Genomic DNA, 23347 nt, shown 5'->3' on the forward strand with positions numbered 1-23347 from the left:
ACATCTGACACGTGTGGGGGGGGGGAGTTTCTCTGAGGGTCCATTTGAATGTTTTGCATTCCATCCTTTTTTGTAAACTGATTTCAGCACACTCCCCCCCTCAAAAACCAAATTGGAAGATTGACTGCTCAACTTCTCCCCTAAGAAAATCAGAGAACTGACATGAAATTGAGGAAAAAGAAAGCTCTAAAATATGTGGAGCTACCTACTTCTCATCTTGTTTTTCTACTTGAATCAAAATCCTGATTATTTTAACAGGTTCAGGAGAAGGTCACACAGCACGATGATAATCTGCAGCGCTTTTGAATGGTAGCAAACACATAAAACTTAATTTACATGGACAGTTGTGATATTAAAACCCTGGAGGACTGCAGTTTACAGGACTGCAACAGAGCAAGGTTCTGTGTCTTAGTGGGCATGATTTTTGAAAAGACAACATGGTTTGTTAAATTACAATTTGATATTGCATCTTGGTATGAACAGAGCTGTAGAAAAAAATAATGAACCTATATCACAGAAACCCAAAGTGAGGTAAGAGGAATACTGCCTATCACATCAATTGATCTGATAGCATGCTTAGGTACTATGCTGAATTGTAAGGACAAAGCCCTGAATATTTTGATGGCTAAGGTGATTTTTGTGATTTTCCTATTGGCATTTTAAAACTCTCTTATCTGCTCCAGAAAAAAATCTTTGAATAATTTGCTTCTGGCTACAGAAGTAATTTTTTTTCAGCCAACACAAGCAACAAACTTGTTATCTTTGGAAAGAATTTCTTGAATAAAATTACAAAGAAAATATGGCAATGTACATTCTCTAAATATTCTTTAAATCAGCAAATCATTACTAAATTGACTGTACTCTCTGCAGTTGTTTCATAGTCTTCTGCCACACTTAACTCCTGTTCTTCAGATTAATTTCTTGACTGAAAGTATTAGGGGTATTTCTGGAGAATTCATAGATGTCCTCTTGCTGTTGAAAGAGTAATGTCAGTAGTGTCAATCTCAAAGACAGGCTGCAAATGCTTTGTGTCCAAAACTGAAAAAAAAATCTGGGCTGGTATGTCTTGTGCAATTGGTTCCCTCATTTTATGAGCAAAACTTTTGCATCCTTGGTTTCAAAGACGTTAAACTCCATTGTCGTGGTTTAACCCCAGCCGGCAACTAAGCACCACGCAGCCGTTCGCTCACTCCACCCTCCCACCCCCCCCCGCAATGCGATGAGGGAGAAAATCGGGGGGGCAATAGTATAACTTGTGGGTTGAGATAAAGAGAGTTTAATAGGACAGAAAAGGAAGGGAAAATACTACTACTACTACTACTACTACTAAAATATACAAAAGAAGTGATGCACAATACAATTGCTCACCACCCGCTGACCAATGCCCAGCCAATCCCCAAGCCACAGTGTCCCCTGGCCGACTTCCCCAGTTTATATACTGGGCATGACGTAGTATGGTATGGAATACCCCTTTGGCTCGTTTGGGTCAGCTGTCCTGGCTGTGTCCCCTCCCAGTTTCTTGTGCACTCCTAGCCCCTGCTGGCAGGGCAGCACGAAAAGCTGAAAAGTCCTTGACTTAGTCTGAACACTGCTTAGCGACAGCTAAACCATCAGTGTGTTATCAACATTCTTCTCATCCTAAATCCAAAACACAGCACTGTACCAGCTCCTCAAAAGAAAATAAACTTTATTCCAGCTGAAACCAGGACATCCATGTAAGCAAAATCATGTTGCTTTATTTGTAAACAAAATAACAGTCCCAAGAAATCAGAAGTAGTACTGGTATTTCTAAAAAGCCTAACAAACTGAAGCTCTTTACTGGGGAAATACTGGCATCACATCAGAAGAGAGTTGTCTGCTCAAACATGGTGCTAACAAACTAATTGACCATATTATGAGAGGTTTTTTTCTCTCCCTCCATTGTGGTTAATAGACCAATGGACAAAGCAATGTTTTGAGGGTAGTTTATATATGAACTTTGACTTGGTGTGTGAAAGTTGTGGGTTGTTTCTTTTTTCTGTGCAGCAAAAGGTTTTATCCCTGCTTAAACCAATACGCTTTGCCTTTCTTGTAGCAATATATGCATAGATGTTACTGCAGTTTGGGCATTGCAAATAACCACCGGTCTTCTCCTATGTGACGTCCTCCAGCCACTGGAGAGATTAAGCTGTTTGTCTCGGATCTGGCCCTTTATCTCATGTTGTTTTAATTAGTATTCTTTATTCAGTGGGTACTGGCTCAGGACCAATCAAGAAGCCATCCACCTATATGGGAATAAGTGTTTTTCTGTCTTAGTGCAGGCTTTGGGTATTGTATGCTTTTAACCTGACCTGTGTTCCTCTCACTTCAGCTTCACATCAGGTAAGTAGGGAGTGGCAGATTTTGACTACTTCTTTTCGATTTTTTTTTTTTTTTTTAAACAAGAAACCACCAACTTTAAGAAATGTGTGGGAAGCAGGGAGTGCAAAATTCCTCTCCAGAAAGGCTATTTACTTCATGCAACTATATACACATGGCCTCACACCAGGGTCCAGTCATTTTGGTAAACTTTAGCCACTGAGTGCAAAAAATTTATCATTCCAGATTAGTGATGATCTCTGTTTTCAAGTGATAGAGAATTGTAAATGTAAATGATGAGCATCTTTGTTGACTTGACATGTTCAGTCTTTTCTTTCCCAGTTGCCCTCCTCAGCACATCTGCATTGGTCTGAAACAAACATTTGGCCTTTTCTAGAGATCTACTAGAAACTTGGAGAAGTTACTGCAGTTCTTCTAATATCAGGGTGGTAGCTCTGAACTGGTATTCTTAGCTGGAAAAGAAGAGACTGATTTTTTTCTACCAAAACACAAGTTGAGGAAGAAGGATTTCAGTATTCTGTTACTCATTCTTTATCCTTTGTAACTTCTACTGCCCTCAGAGATGGTCCAAGTGCTCATCCATCAGGCCTTCTTCAGAGACAGAATTCTAACCAATTTTTTTAAAATGTATTTCTTTTTTTCATCCTATTTAAATCTGAAATTATGTCTCAGAATTTCTTGGGGCCACAGTGGGATTTTTCACATGGCTTCTTAAGGTCAGAATTCATATTGGGAATCTCAGTGGGGCCACACTGTGATAAGCGTTTCTCTCAGCTCAATGCTGTGGGAGTAGCTGCATTAGAAATATGTACAATAAAATAGGTTTGACAAATGAATAGTGCAGAGTGTTCTTGAGCACACCATGTCTCTGAGATGCTTTAATGCACAGCCTAATGTTTAAACACAGAAAAAGTGGAGAAGTGAATATTTAAACTTCATATTCAGCTAGTGGCCCATACTGGGGAAAAAACATAGTTGTTCCCCTCACTCCCCAAAAAGAAGTTTACAGCTGGGTCTGGACAATTACTTAACCGGACATTTTTTTAAATGCTGTCTTTCCTGTTTAATGAAAGCCATGTCATGTGTTCACCTGACCTAACGGTAAGGGTTCATAAGGTAGATATCTGCACCTCAACTAGTCAATCTTGCTTCCATAAGTTGGTCAGTTTTAGGGTAAATTCACCTGAAGTCTTCTTAAGGGATGACACTGATTGCATCACTCAAGTACCAGTTGCCCTTCATTGGTTATGAAGGAAGTCGATGACCAGAGGTGGGTAACACAGTACAGTAGTCAATGTCTGATGAGGAGAATCCCATTGTGTACCCACTCACAATACCTAAGCCTTTCATGCTAGCAAAACTGGAAATAATTTTGAACCATCAGCAGTGAGATTATTCAGCCATCACACCACCATGGCACAATTCTTCTGACCTTCAGTGAAGAAGTCAGAAGAGATATTGGGGAAGCCCAAAGTATAAATGAAATGTGACTGTTCAACTGGTTTTTTTTCTTAATAAGGCAATCCTAGACATCCTAGACTAGATGATCTTAAAGGTCTTTTCTAACCTAAATGATTCTATAATTCCTTGATTTTCTTTTAGTGGGCATTGGTAATCAAAGAAAAAAAAATCTATCTTTTTATATAAGGAAAGGTTGGCTGTAGTGAGAAACATGCAGTTTGACAGAGCAGCTTTTGGGGTGTTTGTGTAGATAGACTTAGCTAAAGGAAAAAGAGAGCAATATGTAAGTGAACAGAATTACATTTGGTATCTGACTATAATTCAAAGTAATTTTTCTACTCATTTTCCTCATCAACCTCTTCCAGATCTGGAATGAAAACAGCCCATTTCACAAACTGAAGAGCTTGCTCACTGCTTGAAGTTATGCCAACAAAAAATTGAGGTGCACCTGCTTCTTCAACAGGACATGCAAAAACTTAATTTGACAGAAACTGTAAATTTGTGAACAATCTCCGTTCTCATTGTTGGGTGTCTAAAAAGTAGTCATCTTCAAAATACAAAGACTTTTTTGTCCATTCAGTGTTCCTATGGTAACTACAGTAATTGTTTAGCTAGGAAAGCAATACTGGGGATTTATAATTTAAAGCTATATACCAAACATAGCACCTTTTTGTTACTGCTGGCCTTAGTTCTCTTTTTCTCTCTTTTCAATGCCCTACAGGAAGGGGAGGGACTGAAATTACTCTGTGTCTATGACCCCTGCCACTTTTACAGGTTCTCCTTCCCAGCTGACATTTTGCACAGAAGGAGCTACAAGCGAGGAGACAGAGCTGGCTCCAAGTCACCTTCTGTGGTAGGTTGACTGCCAACCAGCCACGTGCTGATCCGAGTCTCTGTTGCTGCTGGAGCAAGGTTGTTCTGTGCTATGTATTTCCGAGTCTTTTGCCAAGCTCCTTTATTCATGGAGGGAACAGGAATCAGATCACAGTGTCAGCAGGAGGAATCAGCTGGCCGAGGATAGCTAGAAATAACAGTGTTTCAGCTGAAATACACCAGTAGAGCGACTAGTGTGTAGCATTGCAGTGATGTTTTGCCACTTCATTTGGAGGACAGAGTTTTGTTCAGGTGAAATTCATTATGTCTATATACTCTGTTCTGTTTGTTTCCATGCAGGGTAGTCCTGAGGGTGGCTGTCCCACCAAAGGGCAGTTCTCCACAATGGGAATGAAAAGGATTTGTAAGAGTGTTTTATACTTCTGATATTAATATTTCTCATTAGAGCAAGGTCTGGATCCTGGAATGAGTAAAGTTCCCACAGAAGAATCCATTTCAGAACCAGGAACTTCTCTGCCTTGTATTCACATGCATCGATCACAGTGGCACAGATCTGATCTCACTTTGGGTAGGTCTGGGGACTTCACAACACAAACAATCCCGTCCCCATTGCCTCCCTGCTGTTCAGCAGAAGATGCCAGTCTGGGGTGCAGAAGTAAGCAGGGGTGAGTTCAGATCCCAAAAGGAACCTACCAGTTGAGTTTCACCCAGTTAATACTCTACTTTCACTGCAGAGAGAAGACAATGTATCACAAAGCAGCATAATTGGAGGTTTCATTCTTTCAGCCTTCACTAGAAGCACTCCCCCACTCAGATTGGAACTCACTGAGTAGAAACAGGAGCACCAGCATCAGATTTTGAATGATATGAGAGAGCTAAACCACTTCCCCCAGCACAGAATAAACAGCCTTAGCAAGTTATGGAGTTTCCTGAGAAGCTTAGTGTTCTTGAATTTTTACATTTTTTTTTAATGTAGAGTCATGTGCATTTCTACAAATTTCAATAAGGAGGTCTGTCTATACCCCAAGCTCTCCTTTCACCGTCTGCATGCTGATTGCATTTAACTAAGATCCTCACACATCAGTTTTGAGTATCTTGAGCGCGCTGCAATTCTTTGGTGCAAAACAGTTATGGGAATTGTGTAGGAGAAGGTAGCTGGACATAAAATGCATACATACTTAACTGAAAGATATTGGAAGTAACAGAGGAAACAAGAAGAAATCACATAAATGTCAGTGTTTTATATCAATTTTACAAAATTGAAAATGCTTATAACAATTGAAAAAACATCATTGTGACCTTGAATAATAGGAATAATACCTTTATTCATAAAGGTAAAATGTAAGTCAAATTTCCTCAGTTGGAGTTACTGACCCTGAATACTCCTACTAATATGAATCAGAGTTGTAATGCTGCAAAAGTTCTACTTACCCATTTCGGAAAGTATAGCCACTTTAGACATGAAATTCACTCTCTGGAAAGAGCAAAGAACAAATTACAGGGAGGATGCATAGAACAATTCCCTAGAGTAAATTCAAACATTTTGTGTTAGTTTTTTATTCAGATGCCCCGCAATCTGGTTTCATTCTCCTAAAATCATTTTATTGTGGGTAAATCTGAGGGCATCTATATTCTACAGTCTTTTAGCCACATCTGATGCACCCCATTACTCACATAAATCTCCATAGATATGTATGAGTTTGTGTTCCCCTTTCATACTCTTCTTACCAGTGTCCTCCTCAGAGCTCTGTATTCTGTCTTCCTCTCTCGTGTCCTGTATTCCACTGATGAGCATAAGGGCCAGACCAAACAAGAGCTTATAGATCCCTCCAGTTGTAGAATCTAAATCTAAATCTAAGGTAAGAATCCTTACCCAGGGATAACGTTGAAGAAATTTCACAACTAGGTTCAGTTTGGGATTTCTGAGTTTTCCCAGCTACTAAGAGCTGGGTCGCTTCCTTGCACAGAACTAGAACAGTCTTGGAAGTGTTGGGCATTTCAGTGCCTCCTTTACACCTATGCACAACCAAGAGTCAAAAATGAGTCATAGATTCCTTAAAAGCACACTAGTAAAATATAGATATCCCTATAAGGAATAGGTACACTTTGGAATCTATGAAGAGAAGCAGGCACACCTTAATGCCTCTTTATTTGCCATCCCAAACAAAATGTTTAAGATAGATCAAAAGAATTGCATCCTAGAGAAGACAATTTCCCTGTATTGACTCTGAAAAGAACATGAAGTTTATATATAAAACTCTACGAAATAGACATATAAAGTCAGGCCCTTGCATTCCTCAAGGTTGGAAGGACAGCACCAACTAAGGATTCTGAGAGCAGCACCTTTGTTATACCCTGGCAGGCTACTATTTTCTTTTTAAATGTGTTGTATAGCATACTTTGCACCTTTTTGGTTTCCTTCTGCATAATACACTTGCCTTTAGGATACTTGCTTGGGAAGAAAGAATAATTGTCTTGATTTTCATTATGTCATGACTATAAGCATGCTAGATTGTTCCCGCCTTGCTCCATCTCCTCCATCTTGTCTAGTAGGGAGTAAATATTGTTGCATATGTATATATATATGAATACAAATGCATCATATCCTTTTTTTTTTTTTTTTTTTTTTTTTGGCCAATACAATATCACCTTCTTGTCCACACTGTCTTTTATTGTGCTGCCTGTGTCCTACAGGGTTTATCCATTCTGGAACTGTGGAGAGTCCAAATTAGTATTCCCTTAGCCTTGTTATTTTCAGTCTTAAAGTGGTAGAGTGGTTAGCATGCTCTTTGGAGGTATTGATTATACCTGGAGACTTATTCATACTTTTCTTAACCCTGCGATTTTCCATATGCATGAGCTCCTCAGAGTGCAGAGATTCAGAACCTGTTCAGCCTTGCCCAATGTGTTAGTATCTATTGGAAGTAATGAGCGTTACCAATAGTGGGCTTATAAAATGTAGTCATTATGTCTCCTTATTCAGGTACTGGTTTATTTATTTTTTACTGATGCTGTTGCAAACAGATACAAGAAGCTTTCATTTTATTTACTTTAAAAATAATGTCAGAGTAAGAGGGGAAATTTCCTGGTAGGGGAAAAATAATCTACTGTCAGCAAAGACAGTGACTAATTTTATGGATTCTGTAAAAATGGTTGTGAATGATTGGAAGGGAGGAGGGGAGAAGGGGGAGGAAGAGAGCAAAGGAAAAGAGCCCTTTATATATGTGTATTTATTGGGACCCTGTTTAAAAGGTCAATGAGAGGCATTAGGAATGTAAGTGCCACGGCCACCCCCATCCATTCTGTTTGCCTCCTTTAATCTTTGATCCAGCTGCTCCAAACATCTGGCACAGTGAACTCTGACTCTGGGCTCTGATTCATGGGAAGTCCTTGGGGATGTGTGTGTAGGAGCTGCTTTGCATCCACCGTGGCTGCATCCGCACAACTCTGTGTGTCCTGCTTGTGTGGGGATCATCTCCTTCGTCTGCTGTGGGTCACCCACCATCCTGCCAGCCAGCTGGGTGTCTCTGTTGCCAACGAGAGGTGGCGGCTTTCTGACTCCCTCAGCACACACATAGTCCCTGGGGAAGGCAGAGAACTGCTGTGACAGCCCAGCAAAGCAGTAGCACCTCTCGTCTCCCCAGATCCCTCCGATGTTGTTTCTTTCCAGGGCCCCTCTGCACGATAATACCACTTTGCCTTCAGCCTCACCTTTCCTTTCTACGGACACATCCCTCCCCTCCTTCTTCCAGTATGTGCTTTCTCTACAAACATCTGTCCCCTCTTTTTCTCTGTCTCCAGCCTCCTGACCTTCTAATAATTTCACAGCCCGTGGTTAATGGGAAAGACAATGTCTGAGGTGAGCGTGGGTGTGGGGAGGAAAAGGAAGGATGCTCCTTACCCATCGCCCTACCAGGGCAGTGACAGGAATGGGGAAGCCGCTGGTAACAAGCAGTCTCTGCCCTCTCACATAACCCTCCTCCATCCCTTCAAGCACCAACGCAGAGGCTTTCGGAGCCGAGTAGAGGAATGAACAGTTAGAGCCACAGGCACACACACTCGCAGTGCCCTCTGCTTTAAGGACTGGCCTCTGCCAGGACTTCAGCGACTAGAGGAGCCAGGAGAGCCAGGGAAGGATGCGAAGCAGGTGCCAGCTGATGGGCTCCCAGCCAGTCCCAGGCTGGGACTGAAGGAGGATGTGAAGGAGAAAGAGGCCAGGTTCCACACCTGGTAAGGGCATATGGGATCCCTATCCTTCACCCTTTGGGATGAAAGGAGCAGTCAAGCTGGTAATCTGGTGGAAGAGAGACAGCAGTAAAGGGATCACAGGGGATTAGGAGTGTGGATGGAGCCGTAGCAAGACTGTCTCTCTTCTCTGTTCCCCAGCAACTCTGACGAAGTTACCGCAGATGGGCAGGGGTGCAGAGGAGGACACGACGCAGGTCGGATGTAGCAATGCAGTCACCCTGGGGCAGCCACATCAAGTAGTGGCCAGGATTTGGGTCATTCAGTAGCTGTTCAAAAAAAACCCAAAAAACAAACCAATATTTTAAGCAGCAACCCAAAGAGGGGGGAACCAGCAGGGAGTGCCAAGCTGTGGAGCAGTGGCAGAGAAGGGCTGTTAATTCTCTAAAATGGATGCACGAGCTAATCCTCCCCTGCAAATACAGCCTGGTAAATAGTCGGACCCGGCAGCTTTTTAAATGCCAGATCAGCTCTTACTTAAATGGCATTTTGCTTTATTATTTATTTATTTTCTTTTACTTTATTTATTTATTTACTAAGAATAGCCTTGAATAAAGAGATGATCTCTGCCTGGCGTTGTGTTGCGATGGTCCCTTGTTGTTTGTTGTTGTCGCCGCTGCAGCAGGCGTTCGGGGAGGTGTTGAGTTTGTCAGGGCTCAGGCTACCCAGGACCCCTTCCACCGGCACACGCGTACCCACACCCACACCTACACAATCCTCCCCCCCCAGCCCACGCTCATACCCGGCCCTTTGCCGGGGGGGGGGTCTCTGCCCACCCCGGGCGGAGGAGCGGTGCGGTGCAGCCGGCGGGAGAGAAGCGGGACGGCGGAGTGTGAATGAGAGCGGAGGAGGAGAGAGGGAGGGGGGAAGCTTTGGGAAGATGCGGGGATGCCAGAGGAGCAGGTAAAGCCTCTGCTGGCTTCGGGAGGGAAGGGTTAACCGAGGAAAGGTAGATGTGCGGGGAGCAGGTAGTTAGCAGGGGAGAGAGGTGCTGTGGGCTTTGTGGGAGGGTTGGGAAGCAGAAGGGCCGGAGGGTACCGAGCTTGTGGGCAGAAGGTAAGCGGATAAGAAGCCTGCCCGTGGGTCTGCAGAAACGGTCCAGGGATGCTGGCTGCGGAGCCGGGGGGCTGGCAGGGAACTGCAGCCCCTGTGGGTCCGGGGAGCCCCCCCGGGGCGGGGGGGCAGAGGGGAGGGAGCTCAGCAAGGAAGGGGGGGGTGGCTGCAGGTTGCACCTTGCCGTGGGGAGGAGCGGGGGGCCGGCGCAGGCGGGGGCAGCCCCTGGGGGCAGCCCTTGGCAGGGGCATCGCTCCTCCGTCTCGCCGTGCCCGGTGCTGTCTCCCTGCAGCCAAAGGGAAGGGGCGAGGGCTGGAGAGGGCAACCTGTCCTTCCAGTGGCAAACAGTCCCTCCTTTCTGCTTGATATCGCTGCCTCCGTGTGTGTGTGTGTGTGTGTGGGGGGGGGTGTCGCTGCTCTCGCATCCCCCTCTCTCCCCTTGCCAGGGAGCAGCAGGCAGAGCCCAGGGCTGGCAGGCTGCTTGGTTTCCTAGAGGGATCTATGCCACTTGGTGGCACTAAAAAGTTGCGCTGAAGCCCGGTGCTCTCCCGGTGCAAAGGACCCCCTCGCCCCCCAACCCCGGACCCGCAGCGGAGCTCCCGGGCCGCCTTGCAGCGCGGCCCCCCGGGGGGGGGGGACGGGAAAACTTTGGCGGAGCCAGTTCGCAAAAGGCTGCCGGGACCGCAGGGGTAAACTCTTCCCCGCGACTCGGTTTTAAACAGACCCTCCCAAAGCAGCTATCGCTTTTTTTTTTTTTTCCTTTTTTCTCTTTTTCTTCGGATGATGCTGTTCTGAACAGATCGTCGCTTTCTTACTTGCTGGAGGGTAGTGCGGGAGGGAGGTGTCGGTTTATAGGGGGACTTCGCAACCTTCAGAGCATCTGGAGAGATTTCCTCGCAGGGCAGAATGCAGGGTTAGCCCCTTATAAATGCAGAGAGGTTGCTGCCGTGCATATGTGAGGAGGGGCGGAGGTGTTTAAGCAGGTGGGTCAAGCTGCAGCAAGTATTTAAGAAGACCAAGGCTGTGGTGGCAGAGAGCAAAGACCCATCTGTTGTTTCATCGTTTGTTTGTTTATTCCTCCTCCTCACGCCTCCCCCCCCCCCCCCCCCCCCCCTTAAATCCAGGGACCATTCACGCCTCTTGCAAATGAGACTTGGGCGATGCTGAGAGAACAGCGTGTTGCATGGCGTGTGTGTATGTGCATGCATTCGCGGGGGTAGGGTACTCGGTCCTCAGCATTTGCCTGTGATCAGAAGAAAACAGGATGTGCCCATAGCTGGAGGAGTGACAATGCTAGCCGTGTGGGGCTCACCTGCTGGTGATCTTTGCAGAGGCATTTGAGGATTATTCAGCTCCAGAAGGTCTGTGTGAGGAATGCTATCTCTGCTGTGGCTGAAAATAGGAGGTGCCTACCCCTACCCGTCTTGATTATTGTCACCGAAAGGACCGCTTTGCCGCCACCATAGGAAGAAGCAATTGCTGCCACTGACAAGGTAATGCTGCGAGGTGGGAGAGGGGATTTATGTCCCCTGGGTTGCAGACAGAAACCCTCCGAATGCAGGAGGAACTCTTTCCCCTCCCTCCCTCCCTCCCTCCGTCCTGCTTTTGCTCTGTGCCCTGGTTGCCAGAGGACAAGCACAGCTCCTGGGGGGCCAGCAAGCCAACTGGTGGGGTGCACCTCTAGGGGCTGCTGGGGCATCAGCGGATCAGGGCACTGGAGGGCAGGAGGCACTGATCCCTCCCCAGGAGCAGGATATGTGTGGGGCCGGGGGGGATCGCGGTACTGCAATACCTGGGCTTGGTGGTGTGTGTGATATAGCCCTTCTGTTCACCGGTGGGGATTTGTCTTGCCAGGAAGGGATAATGGAAACGGGGATGTATTTGTTTTCCAGAGACAGCCAGGCTTAGCTCAGCCATAGACTTTTCTGTGTGACCTTGGGACAAATCACTTTGGCTCTGCTCGGCGAGTCCCGTCTGTTCCTTATTTAATAATTGGAGCTAATGGCTCCGCGTGCAAAAACGGTTCATTAAGGGTTGAGACGGACAGTGATACCACTAGCCGAGCAGGGAGACAGAGACCTAAGAACCAGCGTGTACGCACACATACACGTCCGTACGCACAGCCACTTTGTAGCGGCGCAGGTAGCTGCGCTGGGAGTTAACCTTGTCCAACAGTTTTCCTCTAACACCCAGCTCTACGTATTTAATCTATTTGTAAACAAAACGTGGTGCTTCACGGCAAATGTGACCCACCACGGCAATTTTTACCACCGGTTGATTTTTAGGTTGGGGTTTGTTTTTTTGGTTTGGGGTTGTTTTTTTTTTTTTTTTTTTCCCCTTCCCTAAACCTGGCCGGCAGGCGAACGCTGGCGGCGGGCGGTGCTCAGCACCAGGGACAGCGCCCGCCCCGCCGCCCGCTGCCCAGGGCCGGCAGCGCCGTCCCGCACCCCGGGGCTCTCCCCGCTCCCCGGCCCCGCAGCCCCGCTTCCATTCGAGTTCCTCCCCGGGAAGGGCTTTCTGGTGGCGGTGGGGGGTGACTGGGTGTAGGGAGAGGCAGGACGTTTCTTTCTTCCAGTCTTGAGGCTGAAGCGGGGGGATCATCTCGAAAGCGGAGTGGCGGAGGGTCGCCTTGAAAATGCACCGCTCTAAATAATCCTGAAAGGGGAAGATGTATAGAGGAGTTAACTGCCAGGCTCTTTTCATTCTCTATGACTTTTTTTTATCACTGTATTCCTAAGTGTTTCTATCACATACTAATATTTTGCGCATTCTCAAATACTTCAACTACGTGCTAATATTTATGCTACGTGGCCAGGGATGCCAGAGTCAATCATTATTTCAAATGATCAGAGAGTATTTTGGAAGTGTCTATATAGGTTCTTTGTCATTTTATTTGCCAACACATTTATGGCTTTTTTTTGGTATAGCGGTAGTACTGGAATGTCACTGTAGCACCACTCTTGTTGAAACTTGTTAGAAAATGTTTTTTGGAATTGCTATTGCTTTTCCTTGATCACCTCCTCCAGGTCATACAGTTTTGTTAATTAATAAAGCGTCTAGGATTACAGCTGAAATCACACCAGGGCTATAAGTTCCTGCATCATAAGGTATAATGGGTTTTTGGTTACAGCAGCAATAAGTAGTATATTTAGCAGAACTGCAGACATCATTGCAAGTTTTGCTAGGAAGTTAAGCACCTACATATTAAAACCAAAATTGTTTCATCAACCAGAAAGTGTGTGTGTGGGAGCATATAATATGGGGAAGAACTTCCTGGGATTGCTAAGGATCTTGCTGATAATTATAGCATTCTATGTTTATTATCTATGAAGGCATGAGATCAGCACATTAGTCTGTTATTTTCAGTGGCTGTTCTGGCCAAATGGTTAAAATTCTTCTGTGCACTTAGTTTCCTTCTATTTCTAAGTGGAATTACAGAAAACTGCTTCATAGTCTCTCCTGTTGTATAAGGCTGTTTCCTTTGTCAAAGGGCTTGATCCAATGCCTGCTGGAATTCACAGAGCCAATAATGCAATGACTAATGTTTGTTTGATCTTTTTAATTCTTTTCTTTTTCTTTTTTTTTTTTTTTTTTGGTGAATGGAAAATTTAAACAGCAGTAGGAATCTCAAAACAGAACAGTGTGCTCATATTTCATGATTTTCAACTACAGACCATTAGAGTGCATCAGGTTTTGTGTGTCCAAAGTGAATTACCTCCAAGGAGTGGGAGTGTCGGACCTCCTGCAAACTGAGCCTCTCCATAGCATTGGGAGGTAGATTGCCAAAATAGCTTGAACACAATGCTTAGCATTTGCAACGCCAATAGCCAGCAGAACTGAGCAAAGGCTTAGCTTCCTGAAGGTACACTTTTTCCTCACATTGGTGCCCATCGAGATGAGCTGAGAGCTCTCTCTCCTTATGTAATCGTTTTTCTAAGGCAGCTCCATCTTTTCTATCTAAAGATCTTCACTGTGAGATAAGTGGCAGGACTGACTCTGGACCAGTAATTCAGTTGCTGCTTGCTATGGTTTTGTCTTCTCTGATGATGAAACCTAGGTTAGTTCCTTGGGATATGCTGGTTTGATCCATATCTGTATCAACATCTATTATCTCATATCTGATGTCATTGAATTAATTGGGTATGTACTGTAACTGGATGCCTGGAAAGCATTTAGTCAGCAGGTATATGGCTGTAAGCTATAAAAACATAGTGTGTAAGTAAAATTTGTCACTACAAATCAATGGATTTTGGGGCCCTGAGTTTTTGTGATTTCTCTGATCCTGAAAATCCTTTAAAGAGACCTTAAACTTTAGGTAAGTCTTTACAGATGTTTGACCGATAGCATTCTTCATTTGCATATTCCTAAGTGTTTTCTTGGATTGGACCATGAGTTCTCATTCCATCACAGCACTATTCTGTGATTCAATAATCTGACATTTTATTTTTATTATTTAAATCTGCTTGAAGATTTAGAGACTATGAACGAACAGGCTGTAAACTTACAAAATTGTAACAAAGAAGAAACCTGAGCGGAAGTGTTGCTCTTTCTCCCTGTTTTTTTTTTTCCCTGATACAAAACTGGCTAAATGAAAAACTTCCCTTTGCTGAGTTTGTGTTTTACCTACTAGAAGCCACACAGCTAAGAGAATTCAGATTGCAAAAAAAAGACAGGTCCTTCACTCGGGGGTCACTAGTGGGCGCTGCTATAATAATGTAAGTCACTGGGAAAGGGTTTCATTCTTAAGGTTTAAACAGAGTTACACCTGTGGTAGTAGAAGCCCTTAAAAAAATTCAGATGTGCCCCACGTATAAACTCTCAGCCACATATATATGGAAAATCAGTCGTTGTGAACTGCTGTTCATAGTCTGATTTTTGATCAAGATTTAATTAATGCCGCTAGATATTAGGGCTCTTTTTGTTTCTTTTGGTCTGTACAGACTGTAAATATAGATTGACTTGCATTTGAGGTTGAAATAAATAATTTTAAGAATTGCGTGATGTTTCATGGAATATTACAGATGCTAATTTTCTACTCGGTTAAACCTCAACATGAAGTAGCTGGAACTTTGCCCTAAAGGAACAGCTGAGAATTTCTCCTGACAGAGACTGGCATAAAGTTTTTACTGCCAGGGAGAGCAGAGGTTATAGGAGCATGTCAAGTGCTTCATCAGATCTGTGTCTTCAGTCATCTGGGTAGCCCTTAAACTTTTGTCTAGGGCAAGACTGAACAAAGGACAAATAAGCAGAGTTATCTTTCTGCCTTACTACTTCTGCAGTTGCTCCAAGTGTGAAGCTAGTGCACCAGAAGACTGCGACCAAAGTGTCTGTCATCTATTATTAAAGCGTGTGACTTCAGGATTAATTTATAGTTAGATCCATAGCTGAAATAAGCTAGTAACCTTGATACACCAGTAATTAAGTGCCTGATTCCATTTTGCCTATGTTGCAGTAAATTAGGAGTAACTCCCTTGACACTGAAGAAATTGAACAGTGTGAAAAGTAAATTTGACCCTAAGTGCTGTGCATGTTGATTTGCTTGTCCATCAATGAAAACAAGTAAATGCAGATAAATTATTAATTGGGAAACAATTCCCATCACTTTATGCATGCATTCAAGAGTTCACTGTCTTTGATGCTGCTGATACCTCAGTTCTCAGTCTGAAGGCTATAGCACGTCAAACTCCCTTTAGGGTTATCCCTAACAACTTAAACAGGAGTTATATTTAAGCTTATGAAATTTTGCTTAATTTTATTTTAGTACTCATCCTGCTTGTAATAATAAACTTCCTGTAGTAGGAAAGAATGGTAATCAAAATGTGGAATGACTTGTACGTGATTCTTCTGGGACAGAAGAGCAGTATAATTGTATATTTGAACAGTTCCCTTGGCCATCTTCTCTTCAGGAAGATGTCCTCCAGGAAATGTAATTAGTGTGCTTAGTCTATCAGCTCACTGCTCAGCCATTTTGGCCTAAAATCAGATGTGTCACCTGATTACTTTCATGGCATCTTCACACGGCATAACCAGCTGTATCCAGTGGAAGGATGAGAGGCAATAAGCACAAATTGAAATACACGAAATTCTATGTAAACATAAAAAAAGAACCCTTTTTCCTGTGGTTGTGGTCAAACACTGGAACAGGTTGCCCAGAAGGGTTGTGGAGTCTCCATCCTCAGAGATATTAAAAACCTGACTGGACATGAAGCTGAGAAACCTGCTTTAGTTGAACTTCCTTTAAGCAGGGTGGATGGGCCAGACAGCTTCCCCAGGTGCCTTCCCACCTCAACTGTTCTGTGATTTTCAGGTTTATAAGAGCAAGAGTAAGCCCATAGAACCAGATGTCTATTACACAAATAAAAAGCCATTGAAATTTAGCAGGCTCACTTAGCCATGTCAACATAAATTCCAGGTTGTTTCACTGCATCATGAAAGCCCACAGAAAGCATTGACTTCAGATGCTTTGGATATGAGTCTTAAGCCTAATACTATAAAACATAAGCATTTTTCTTGGTGTAATTAGTAACAGCTTTGTAAGTCCCATGTAAATTGACTTTCATTTTAGTACAAAGGAGTATGTGAAGAAAGTTCATTAATTCTGGAACAACTGCAGTCTGCATCTGGCCCCTCTTTTTCCCTCAGATGCCATGGAATGGAAGGATTTGATTGCTTTCAGAACATGCTTTTGGGCTATAGGAATGCCCTAGCCATGAGATCTGCTATTATTATGGAACCAGAAATATAAAGGAGACCTTCAGCTTTACTTCACTCTTTACTCTGTATTTTTATACTGATAGGTACAACTGTAGACAGAGAAGAGCAAACAGCTGTTCTTTGGAGTGAAGAAGATAAAAATGGCCTTGCTGTCCTCTCTTTCTCATATATCCTGTATGGAAATTATTTAATCCATAGACATAAGACCTGGAACTGTATTACTAAACTTGACGAGAAACATGGTGGATGTGTGCTGTAGAATTAAAATGGTGGATGGGGATTGGATCACTTTTTTGTGTCACAAGCTCACCCCAATCCTCTGAACTCTATTTGTACATATGCAGCTGCACAGGCAGCTAGGTTATAAAAAGGCATCTAATTGCATATCCAGTTACAGTCTGAGGCAGAGCTGGCATTTGTCTAGATATACTTGTGCTCTGTACATGTAGCCTTAATTTGAGAAGCTCAAAAAAATAAGCGTCCATGGTTTTAAATAACAAAGTACTATTCCTGTTCAAATGTTAATAAGCTAGTAAATAATTAAAGATTTTTTTTAAGGGATAATACATTAAATTAATTGGAGGTATAAGAATTTAATAGCTGTGATATTGTGCAAAGATATCCCCTGTCATTCGTCCTTTGGACTGTTTGCAAATTATATGGTACCGTCTTCAGAGTCAGGGAACAAATAATTGGAAGACATAAGCAGTAGTGATATTCTGTAATTAGAGACTAATTAAGTTGAATTGAACTGCTGTTATTCCTCAGTGGCAAAGGGTTGCAGTGTTGATAAGCCAACTCTTCACAGACTAAAAGAAAAACTTCTCGAAGTATTCTACAGTTGTCTGAACCTTATTTCATTATTAACACTTTCTATTACTAAAAATTAATATTACATGAACCTATTAATATTGCAATTAATATTACAAAACCATTTCTATTCGATGTTTTCTCTTTTTAAGGATTTGGATTTCATTTGGGAATACTCATTGAAACTATGTCATGATTTCCTCTGTGTAAATACTTTATAGATGTCTAGGTAAAATAATAATTAAACAAGGCTAACATCAAGCAGAAAAGTGTTTTTAGGTTTGCCTGTCTCATCTTCAGAATCAGGAAGCTTTTCCCTGTGGCACTGTACTGAATGACCTAGCTGTGAGGGGTAAATTCAAGATTCAAATACCGCTAGATTTTCAACCTGGAAGAAACAGAGGTAGATTTCTTATGGCAAGGGTTTCTTTCATTTTACAACATCTGAGTATTATTAGAGTCATTGTTAACAGATTAGAAATGATTGGTGGGTCTGAAATGTATGGAGATTTCTATTTTTTTTGCTTTTTTATTACATTGAAAAATTTATGTCAATAAAACTGAGATCAGGCTCTGTCCCAGAATTTTGCAGTTGTTTTGTCAGTGGTTCATGTGCATGTGGTTCACTAAGTAGCTCAGCATCTTCCTAGGTTTAAGAATGTGCTTAACTTTCTGTGCTATCGATGGATTCACTGGCAGGTGTAGAGCAACAGATGATACTTTAATGTGCTCAGGTATCATGACCTGGACAAACTACTGTTTAAGCACTCTATTTAAAACCAGAAGGATCCTGCTGCAAATCCACTGCTAGGTACAAAACATTTTCAAGTACATTTTCAAGTTCCATTAACCACAGCCCAAGATATGAATTCTTTGCTGATTCTTTTCCTTTTTTCTTTTTTTTGATCCTTTATCAACACTAAAGCTGAGTGCAGATTGCAGACTATCAGCAAACATAGCAGACCAAATATTTTAAGCACTAATGCATCTTTATAGTCTCTATGTTGACTTCTTTCTACCAGTGAAGTCTGTGTAGTTGTCTACAGTACCAGGATTTGTCGAATTAGTTATTGGTGATTTTTTGATTTAAGGATATAGAAAGATAACAAGAATTTCACTACTCTGCTGTTTTAGAATTGTTGTTCTTCTGCTGAAACATTCACTCCTTAAAAAAATACAAATATTAAAAACAAAATCAGTTTTCTTAATCCTGACATTTTAAAAATTAATTTGTTTCATGTTGTGTCTTACAAAGAAAAAAAACGATTTACAGATTTGAAGAATGAGATTCTGCATTCCTTAGAATATTTCAACAAGAGCTGTTTGTCAACAACAGTTTCATAATGCTGTAATTGATAACATGGTACAGCCCAAGGTACATTAGTGTGACTTATGCATTTCTGCTATAGAAAGTGTCTGAAAGTAAAGGGAGTTGTTTTCAAAGACACACATTAGAAATGGCAACATCTTTCTTCTATGGAATCAAATACTTGTCTGCCTTTTGTGTTTTTGAAAGCGTTTCCCAAAAGAATTTTTAAACAAGAGTGTCAAAGAGAAAGACACCAATTTATACCAGCAGAAGTACAAGCCTAAGATTATGAAACACTGAAGTACAATAAAGTTTTCCAGCTTGAAAATGATGGAAGCAAGTGTATATAGGAGACAATGTATTACGGTCGTTGACAGCAGTAGGAATAGGTGCAACTTTAGAACAGATTACAAAGCTGACTTTAAAACTAATTTTAAAGCTCTTTCTCTTATTTATTCATTTTTGAAGGTTATGAGGATTATGATCACATGTGCAGCTCTGCATAGCTGTCCACTCGGAGATGATGGTGACTCCTTAGAGAATACTCGCAAACTCCTGGTTAACCATCAGCATAGTGCTCCTTTTATCCAAAAGATTTGATAACTGCTTTTCACCAGCTCTCCCGATTTTTTTCCATCATGTTGTCTCTACCAGCCTAAACCATTTCCTAAAATGGTCCTTTTGCTGTTCCTTGCAATCCTGTTATTGAAGGAAGATGTCTGTGGGAACTTCAGGCTTTTGGTTTCAGCACAGGCCAATGAAAGAAGGGTGGTTGCACACATGCCTGGTGATATTATCATTGGAGCTCTATTCTCTGTCCATCATCAACCAACCGTTGACAAGGTTCATGAGAGGAAATGTGGAGAGGTAAGAGAGCAGTATGGCATTCAGAGAGTGGAGGCAATGCTACATACCCTTGACAGAATTAATTTGGACCCCACACTGTTGCCAAATATAACACTAGGATGTGAAATAAGGGACTCCTGCTGGCATTCTGCTGTGGCTTTGGAGCAGAGCATTGAGTTTATAAGGGACTCTCTTATTTCATCAGAAGAAGAGGAAGGGATGGTGCGATGTGTGGATGGATCTTCATCGTCTTTCCGCTCCAAGAAACCCATTGTTGGTGTCATTGGACCTGGCTCTAGCTCAGTTGCTATCCAGGTCCAGAACTTGTTGCAGCTTTTCAATATACCTCAGATTGCTTATTCTGCCACAAGCATGGACCTAAGTGACAAAACGCTGTTCAAGTATTTTATGAGAGTTGTGCCATCTGATGCACAGCAAGCACGGGCTATGGTGGACATTGTCAAGCGCTATAACTGGACCTATGTCTCTGCTGTACATACCGAAGGTAAGAGGTTATTTTTTTTCCATATAAGAATGCTGTCGAACTACTCTGATGGGGTCTAATAGATAGATGATGATAGCTTGATGTTGTTCGGTTTTTGCCAGACAGTTGTCAACAGTACAGACTTTTACTTTACTTAATAACTTCAAATTCTCTATGGGGCTGAAGTAGCATCATGTTGATAATGGCTGAAAGCAAAGTTTGAAATACAGGATTGTGTGCGCTCTAGGGCCACTTGTCGCTAAAAGTGCTTACTCTGGAGTCTCCTAAGTGACCTTAATTTAATTTAGTCAACATTTATTTATTTTTTCTTTATCTACCAATCAGTGTATTTATGTAGAATAGTCATTTTGACTAGATTAGTAACAATGGGTAATAAGAAAGTGTCTGGTCTTCCTAGTGCAGAAGAGAGATAAATCATCATTTGAAACTGTAGCTAAGTCAGAATGTGTTCCTGCCTAATATCTGAGCCACAGAGACACGAATACTAGAAAACATGTAATTCTGGCTAATATTTGAATGCAAGTTGTCCCAGCTCCTCAAGACCAGAACTGTTTCTATCCTTTTTATAATACTCCATGGAGTACTGCACCCACTTCTTGCTCTGCATCTGGCCATTGCTTTCGGGAATGAGCAAGGAAAGTCTCCTTGAATCTTCTTTACACAATTATGCTCCCTCAGGTGTCCAGAAAAATCAGAACTGTGTGCTAAATTGCTTTCCTCTTTTTATTAATTTGAGTCAGAGCTTAAGCTTTTTACCCAGTGTTCAGAAGAGTATATGATTAAACAGAAATGCTATGGAAAAGCTTACCTGATTTTGTTATTCCTTGTATTGACAGAGTTGACTGGGTTCATCTTGCTATAAGTAACTAGAATTTCATACTGCCTTAAAAGCAGGTTTCACCAGCCCCTGTCTAATGACAACACCATTTAATGAGTTTTCTGGAATTAGGTTCTGTGACGAATTTTAGGATCTCACTGGGTTGCCTCTGTTCAAACAGACAAATGCCAAATGGAAGGCTCAGAATATGATCTGGAAATGAAAAATGTTATTAAGAGATTGAGTAGTGGTGGCAACGTTGCTGAACAGCAGCAGATGCTGCTGGCTTCATTACAACCAATAGAAAGCAGATTGTCCTTCCCACACACTGAGTATGATTCTCTGGCAGACTTTATACTGTTCAAAGCCCTTTTTGGGGAGATGCTGGTCTAATGCGAGTATGTAGAGATCTTTTTCCTCCTACAGATATATAGAGAGCTTGTTCTGCAGTATTAAAAAAAAAGTTAGAACTTGCATGCAGATTGTTGCAATGATGTTTCCATCATGATAATGAAAGCTGGTAAATAACTGCAGCCTCTGTTGTGTAGAGATGCATGAATATATTAGCAGTTTAATATATCAGTGTGTAAATCACTCTACTTCACATCATGTAGTGAAGGTATTCTATGCCAGCTGATGCCTTTGGCATGGCTTAGCGTGCAGCCTTCACTTCACAAATACATATGAATAACATCATGGTCAAAAATAATGCCACTGATGCATCACATTAGCATAAAATTTTGTATCCTGACTACTTTGGATGACTCGTCTAATTTTTGCTATGAACAACTTTTACACCTCTGCTTATTGAGAGGGTATGCTTATATATTCAGTGCGGGAATTGTCAAGCTTATGTCAAGGTCTGATTCTGCACAAAGTGAGAATACTTACTTTTACCATTTCCTGTGGACACTCTGTTTGGAGCAGATGGTAACATATGGCTCGTTAATCTTATGGCAGAGGAACTTTGGACTGTGCATTGGAAAGAAGGGAATAGGGACACAAGGGTGAAAGCTGGAGGTAGCTGCTATGGGCAAGACAAGAGTACTAAATGACAGAGGAGCTGGCTGTGAAGAAGGAGAAATGATGAATGATATATCTAGTACAACATGTGCCTACTTCTGCCCATATTAAAATGGACAAGATACGTGGTACGTTGTTAATACCTGAGGCCTCATATCATTCGTAGCATGTTCACAGCAACATAACTCGACTTCAGTGAATGAACATTAAACTGGGGTTCTGGGAACCTTATGATCCTATCATCTATTTGCATGGTCTGGTCATGATGATGAATATGTTTTCCAGTTAAATAACATCACACAAATGTTTTCTAACAATAGAACAGATGGTATGTATAATGGGATAGACAAATACAAACTAGTCAAGGTATTTCTTTGAAATGTGACAATGTCTGATGTTCTGGACACTTTCCAAAGATTATGGCAGATGTTGTCCCTTCCAGGAACAGAAAGATTCTTTTAAAAACACCACAAAACAGTCCTATAAATGAATGTTAAATTAAAGGAATTGAGTAAACAAACAAAAGAGATATTCTTTATTTATATTATTTTTATTTTTATAAGTAATCATTTTAATATAACATCTGTTTACTTGTAAGCATTCTTAATATGCCCCTATACTCAGTGTCCTACATTCATAAGTACTATTTCAAAATAGAGAAAAAAAAATTGTTGAATCCCACTCCTTGCAATTTTTATTGACTTAGGATCTTGCCCACCTATTGAGAGAGGACCTTCTTTCGGTGCCTCTAGTAATTCTGGCCATCTACAATAATTATCTTTAACTAATCTTCATGCATTAGCCAGACTCTTCTAAAATACAATCTTTGGTTTCTGGGAAGGATTTCCAAGGAGAGGGAGACTCCTTTCTTTCAAAGCTCGACTGGGAGAAAAGAAGAGGCAGAAACAGCTTGGTTATTTCATTGCTTTGGTAGTTCCATCAGCAGATAAAGTTATAGGTCTGTTTTTGGTCTGCTATAAGAAAAGCCTGCGATAAGTCAGTAGCTTCATAGTAAAAAGCTTTCTGTTTGAATCTTTCCTTCTGCACTTACTAATCATCTGTCTGCACTGGATTCTTATTTTGGGAGGTCGATCTGAAGTTGTGTTGTTAATTCCATATTCAAGACTTCCACATTTAAAATACACAAAAATGTCGAGGGGTTCTTATAAGCTTTGCTCCTTTGACATTTAGCATCACAGTTTAATCTAGGTGATGCCTCCAGGTGTACAAGTAACCACTAAGAGTAGATTTTTTTCCTAAGAATGGTGAGGTAGCAAGCACTATTGTTAGTGGAGCTCTTGTAATTTTAAGGAGGAAGTTTCTGCAATCCAATTAGTAGGAAATATGAGTGAAAAATGAAGGATATTTCTCA

The 23347-nt window shown here is 41.9% G+C and overlaps 1 protein-coding gene across 5 annotated transcripts in view; it reads left to right on the plus strand.

Moving 5' to 3' along the window:
• The first annotated feature begins 10711 nt into the window (after positions 1-10711).
• The window catches only part of GRM5 (glutamate metabotropic receptor 5), a 279374-nt gene continuing 266738 nt past the window's right edge, over positions 10712-23347 (plus strand). For 3 of the 5 annotated variants that reach the window (XM_030042794.1, XM_030042796.1, XM_030042798.1), the window contains exons 1-2: positions 11069-11444; positions 19253-20135. In XM_030042794.1, coding sequence (XP_029898654.1) covers positions 19457-20135 — 679 coding nt within the window. In that variant the 5' untranslated portion in view covers positions 11069-11444; positions 19253-19456. Of the gene's footprint in view, positions 10935-11067; positions 11445-19252; positions 20136-23347 lie in introns of those variants that run through there. The other 2 variants (XM_030042795.1, XM_030042799.1) reach the window with 2 other exon arrangements.

The sequence above is a fragment of the Aquila chrysaetos genome, chromosome 19 (genome assembly GCF_900496995.4).
Source record: "Aquila chrysaetos chrysaetos chromosome 19, bAquChr1.4, whole genome shotgun sequence".
NCBI lineage: Eukaryota > Metazoa > Chordata > Aves > Accipitriformes > Accipitridae > Aquila > Aquila chrysaetos.